Below are 6,710 nucleotides of genomic sequence, written 5' to 3' on the forward strand. Positions count from 1 at the left end.
TTTTGGATATATTTAGGTGCACCTATATTGGGTGCATATATGTTTACCAGGGTTATATCCTCTTGTTGGATCGATCCATTTAGGATTATGTAGTGACCTTTGTGTCTTTTGTGATGTCCTTCATTTTAAAGTCTATTTTGTCGGATATGAGTATTGCTATTCCAGCTTTTTTTTTTCTTTTCCATTTGCATGCAAAATTTTTCCCTATCCCTTCACTTTCATCATATGTGTTTCTCTTGTTTTGAGCTGGGTCTCTTGTAGACAGCATATAGCTGGGTCATGTTTTTGTATCCATTCAGTTACCCTTTGCCTTTTGACTGGAGCATTTAATCCATTTACATTTAGGATTATTATTGAGAGGTACTTATTTATAGCCATTTTAATTCTGTATGGCTAGGTTTCTCTCTCTGTTTCTTCTTCTCAGCAATCTCTTACAGCTATCCCTTCAGCATTTCTTGTAATGCTGGCTTGGTGGTGATGAACTCCTTTAGGCTCTTTTGTCTGGGAAGCTCTTTGTTTGACCATCTATTTTGAATGATAGCCTTGCTGAATATAGTAATGTTGGCCTCAGATTCTTGCTTTCCATTATCTTGAGTACTTCATGCCATTTATATTTTCAACTCTGTCTTCTAATTCACTGATTCAATCCTCAGCTTCCCCTAATCTGCTGTGTATTCCTTCCAGTGTGTTCTTTGTGTTATGTCATTTATCTCAGACTGTTCTTTTTTCATAGTTACTATATCTTTTTTCATACTGTTGAGCATTTTTACCATCATTACTCTGAACTCTGTTTCAGATAAATTTCATTTTCTCTGCTGCATTTACCTCTTTTTCTGGAGAATTCTGTAGTTCTTTCATTTGGGTGTTGTTTCTTTGTCTCCTCATTTTGGTTGTCTGTTTGAGTTTATGACTGTTTTAGGTAGATACTCTACACCAGTGGTTCTCAACCTTCCTAATGCCACAACCCTTTAATACAGTTCCTCATGTTGTGGTGATCCCCAATTTCATTGTTACACATTGAACATAATTAAAGCATAGTGATTAATCACAAAAACAATATGTAATTATACATGTGTTTTCCAATGGTTTTAGGTGACCCCTGTGAAAGGGTCGTTCAACCCCCAAAGGGGTCACAATCCACAGGTTGAGAACCGCTGCTCCACACCTTTCGATCTCTGGTGCAGGACAGTGTTGAAGGCTGTTTCTGACTAATTGGATCAGGCAAAGACTCAAAGCCTCCAGAGATTGCCTCTGTCTACAGAGTAATAGGATTTTGACTTGAATTGCCCCCAAGCAATCATCCTCAGGCATGGTGAGAGTTTTTTCAACTGGTTGTGGCAGTTGCTTCTGCCTGGAGGCTGTTATTTTTTAATCTCTTAAGTGGCCTTAGGACAAGGTGTTTTCCAGTGGTGTGTGTCTGACTGTCTTCCCCCCAGGCAAGGCAAATGTCTATGTGGGAAAGATGTCCTCTGCTGCATAAGGGAATGATTCATCACAGAAAACTTGGGGTGTCTGCCTTCTGAGCTCTGGCCCCTGAGTCCCCAGTCCTGGGTTTTGCTCTCACATCTCCAGTCCACTTCACCCTCCCTCTGCCAGAGCACAAGGTGGGTGGATCCACAGGGAATTTTTGTGCCTTGGTCCTTCAAGAGGTTGCCCGAACTTTCATCAGCCACTCCCTGGCAGACAGTACCCTACTGCTTTTCATAACTAGATGTTGGGTGGGTATCCTCCTCAGATTTGGTGCTCTCTGCTGGGGAGCCCAGCTTCGGGATTAGATACCAGAGTTCTCAGTGGCACACCCCTACCCCCCACCCCCAGCTGAGATATCTCTTTGGGACTTCAGTTGCTGTCTATTGGGGATTAGATCCCAGAGTTCCCAGCGGCACCCTTCCCCCTCACCCCCCATAGTTGAGATATCTCTTTAGGACTTCAGTTCCTGTCTGTGGATGCCTAGTCAGTTCTTTTGTGCCTCCACCCCTCCTACCAGTCTCTATACAGTCTCCACTTTTGGTCCTTGGGTATCAGGGTTCTCTCCTGTGAGATTTCCGTTGATTATTCAGGGAGCCTTTCCGTATTTCAGTTGTAATTCTAGCTTGTTCCTGGGAGCATGTCCGTGCAGCATCCTTCTACTCTGCTGCCATTTTTAATCCCCATTTTTTATTTCTGCTCTAATGTTTCTAAGTTCCTATGTTCTCTCTTAAATCTTTGAGTATATTACATTTCCCCCTGATAATCTCCTTCAAATACTCTTATAAAGTTTCTTTTAATCTTTATCTTAATAATAGCCATTCTTCAGGTGAGGGTTAATCCTTGTTTTACTCTTTATGTTTAAGGGAAGGGTCTCAAAAGCTTATGAGAGGGACTTACCAACTCCAAGTTTCATTGCAGGACAGTCATGCTGATCTTTTTGTGGGTAGTCCCTATGTTGGTGTCTTTAGTTCCTCTTGGGACAGTTATATTTTCTAGAGAAGAGCTTATCATTTTCTGCATGGAAGGTAAAGGCCTGTATGCCAGCACTCTCCAAGCTGAGTAGGGGAAAGGCTTCATGCATTCAGAAAGAATACATTCGCCCTGGCCGGTGTGGCTCAGTTTATTGAGCATGACGCATTTAAGGAGAGGTCCTCATTTTGATCCCTAGTCCAGGCTCATACCCGGGTTTTGGGCTCAATACCTGGTAGGGGTGTGCAGGAGGCAGCTGATCGATGTTCCACTCCTGCATTGATGATTTTCTCTCTCTCCCTCTTACTTCCTCTCTCTCTAAAAAATCAATTTTAATTTTTTTTTTAAAAAAAGAATATTTTCACTTGATCACCCTTGCTTTAGACCAGTGTCCTTACCTTCAGCTGTGTCTGATGTTTCATAGTCCAGAGACACTTCTTTTACCTTCTCCAGAGAGTAAGACTCTAGTTATCTATCAGGGTAACAAAAGTGTGGAGCTGAGGAGGGTACTTAGGGATGCAATTGTTTCTTAAGCAGCTTTCATCTAATCCTCCTTATTTCAGCCACCTCCTCCTTATTCCCATGGCCATCTTTTCCAGAGGTACCTGGTGCTGTTAATTCCTGAGCCTTTTGAAGATTCTGCAGAGTAAGTTCTATTGGCTCTTGGCTTTCCCTACTGCTAGCTTAAGATATGGCTTTTCCAGATCTGTTAAGTCATTTACCACTTATGCATCTGCTTTTCAGCTTCCAAAATTAATTCTGTTGCTGCTGACCTCTCTCTTGTTCTTTCTGTTCTTGTGTTTTATGCTTTAAAAAATAATGCCTTTATTGTAGCGTTAGTGACTTTCCGAAGTGGGTGAAACAGATGTGTGTTCAAGGCTCCCTCTTTGCCCAGAAGTCCTGACATTTTTTCTTACTATCAAGCTTTTAATGAGTATTGGGGATAAAGAGTTTAAAGATATATCTGGAATGTAGAAAGGCAGTTCTGTTAATTAGAGTCAAGTCCATCATTACTGTATCATCATCATCACCACCACTAACTGTGTAACATTAATTTTCTTGTTTCTCATAATCTTATGAGAGGTCCTGTAATTATCTTCATTTTATAGGTGATGGAAATTAAGGCTTAGATGGTGTGAGGAACATGTATAGGATCACAACCTATGTGGACAGGATAACTGATTCCAAAGCCTAAGTGTCCTTAACCACTGGGCATGGGCATCACTGCCTCCTTCATATCATAGTCATCAGATGAGCTAGAGTAAAGGTTGACATCCATAACCCAGGCACATGGATAAATACAAAAGCAGTCTGTGTTTATACTTTTTATTCTGGGAGTTACCACTCACAAAGAAGCTATCGGTCCCTTATGTCTATCCCCCATAAGAATTGTAGATTGAGTCAATTTAGGACCTTGGAGCAGGAATGGTTAGGCCCTGTAGCCTTGATGGCAGCTTCATGGGGTGATTCCCACAAGCCTGGCCGCATGTATTTCACCATTTTAGGGATTTGTGCTGCAGTGATATGTCAATGAACTGTTAGGTGCTGATAGTCTGTGTGGTGTCTGACTTAGTAGGGACCTGCTGATGACTTAGCTGGGTGAATGAGATGTGATGAATCACCCTTTACTTTCCTTTTGGTTGAAGCTAAAGGAACTGAAGAATCTGCAGCAGCAATACTTACAGATTAACCAGGAGATCACTGAGTTACGTCCAGTGAAGGCTCAACTTCAGGAGTATCAAGATAAGACAAAAACATTTCAGATTATGCAAGAAGAGCTCAGGCAGGAGAACCTCTCCTGGCAGCATGAGCTGCATCAGCTCAGGTATGATAATCTCTGCTTTTGTACCCTTTTAGTTTTCTTATTTTTTAAAACTTTTTCTTATGAAATAATTATAGCTATATATAGGAAGTTGCAAAAATAGCACAGAGTTCTCATGTACCCTCCACCCAGTTTCCTCTAATGGTCACATCTTAACTCTAATGCAATATCAACACCAGGAAATTGGCATGATTCAAAGACCTTATTCATATTTCACCAATTTTACATTTATCCGAGTATTTATATGTGTATAGTTCTGTGCAGTTTTACCATATGTGTAGATTCACATAACTACCACCACAACTCACTGTCCCATCAACACAAATATGTCCCGTATGCCACTAGTTTATAGTTATACTCTCCCTCTCTCTGCTTCCCACCCTCTCATTCCTAATCTCTGGCCACCAGTAATCTGTCCTCCATCTCTATAATTTTGTCATTCTGAGAATGTTTTTTAAGTGGAATTATACAGTATGTAACCTTTTGAAATTAGCTTTTTTCATGCATCATAATGCCCTTGAGCTCCATCAACTTTCTTGAGTGTATCAATAGTTTATTCTTTTACCAACAAATTGTATTCCATGGTATGAATGAATTGCTTTTAGCCATTTACCCGTTGAAGGACATGAGTGTTGTTTCTAATTTTTAGCTATTGTAAACAAAGCTGCTATGAACATTTGTATATAGATTTTTATGTGGACAATAAGTTTTCATTTCTCTGAGATAATTTCCCAGGAGTGCAAATGCTAGGTTGTATGGTAAGTGTAATTTTTAGTGTTTTAAAAAGCTGAAAAACTATATTCCAGAATGACTGTACCATTTTATATTCCTACCAGCAATACATGAGTGATCTAGCTTCAATATTAAGTGCTGCATTCTTGTCAGCATTTGATATTAACAGATATGTAATGTTATTTTAATTTGCATAATAGCTAATAATGTTGAACATCTTATTATGTGCTTATTTGACAGTCATTTGTCCATTTTGGTGAAATGTATATTCATGTTTTTTGCCTATTTTTCTATCTAAGTTATTAATTTTTTACTCTGGAGTTTTGAGAGTTATTTATATATTCTAGGTACAATTTCTTTGTCAGACATGTGGTTTGCAAATATTGTTCCCAGTCTACAGCTTTCCTTTCATCCTTCTCAACAAGATCTTTTAAATTTGGATTAATATAATTCATTGATTATTTTTCTCTTTATTCAAGATTCAGCAATTTCTATTGTTCATGTCTTCTTTATATGTTCTATTTCTTTGCTGATGCTTCCTTTATTTTTATTTGTTTCCATTGTATTAGTAATTGCTTGTTGAAATATTTCTATAATGACTGCTTTACAATCCTTGTCACATAATTCCAACACTGTCATCTCACTGTTGTAATCTGATGGTTTTCTTTTGTCAATCAAGTTGGGATTTCCCTGGTTCTTAGAATGTGACATCCTTGTTTCTTATTATGATGAGTTCAGTTTTGGAAATTATGACTTGGAGTCTTATTTAAATCTGCTTCAGTAGACTTCCACTGATACCGCACCAGCAGGGGAAGGGGAACATTGCCACTTCACTGCCAGATGGAGGGTGAAGGCCAGTGGGCTCCCCACTCAGCCTCTATTGATAGCTCTAGAGAGAAAGGATGCCCTGATATTGCCAGGAAGAGGTAGAAGTCTCGTCTCCCCACTTGTACCCCACTGACAGCACAATTAGTTGGGAGGGTTGCCTCGTTACTGTTAGGTGAGAATAGGAATCCGGGCTCCACACACGGCCTCCGTTGATATCACTATGGGGTGTGGAGAAGGTCACTTTTGTTACTGGTCAGTGTTGCAAGTCCAGGCTCCTCACTCGGTCTCCCCTGACACTGCAGAAAGCGGATTGGGGGAGTGGCACATTGTTACCATTGGGTAGTGCCCGAAGTCCAAACTTTGCTCTTGGCCTCTTCTGATACTGCCTCTGCAGGGACAGGGAGGAGCACTTTATTACCTTGTCACGGGAGAGATGGATGTCCAGGTCTCAACTTGTTTTCTCCATTGACACTGCAGTAGGGGTGGGGTCAGTCAGAGAGAGGCACCTCTTTACCACTGGGTGATGGTGACAGTTCAGGGTACATACGGAATTATTCATCTTTCTCTCACAAGTATATTTTTTTGCTGTGATTATTTCATGTTTTCCTAGGATGGAAAAGAATTCCTGGGAAACTCATGAGAGGAGAATGAAAGAACAGTACCTTATGGCTATTTCAGATAAAGATCAGCAGATCAGTCATCTGCAAAATCTTATGAGGGAATTGAGATCTGCCTCCCAGACTGAGACCCTCAAAGTACAGTACCAAAGACAGGTGAGTAATTCTAACGCAGATTGCTACTCAGAAGTAACCATTACCCAGGAAGCATCAGCTTCATGCAAGCTAAGTGCCTACCTGTCAGTATTCGACAAACCATTTCATGACTTCCT

The 6,710-nt window shown here is 40.4% G+C and overlaps 1 protein-coding gene across 1 annotated transcript in view; it reads left to right on the forward strand.

Annotated features, from left to right (window-relative positions):
• The window catches only part of GOLGB1 (golgin B1), a 79,515-nt gene that overhangs the window by 61,113 nt on the left and 11,692 nt on the right, over nucleotides 1-6,710 (forward strand). Inside the window, 2 exon segments of the mRNA XM_006755348.2 lie at nucleotides 4,086-4,264; nucleotides 6,432-6,594. Coding sequence (XP_006755411.1) covers nucleotides 4,086-4,264; nucleotides 6,432-6,594 — 342 coding nt within the window.

Source organism: Myotis davidii, unplaced genomic scaffold (genome assembly GCF_000327345.1).
Source record: "Myotis davidii unplaced genomic scaffold, ASM32734v1 scaffold292, whole genome shotgun sequence".
Lineage (NCBI taxonomy): Eukaryota > Metazoa > Chordata > Mammalia > Chiroptera > Vespertilionidae > Myotis > Myotis davidii.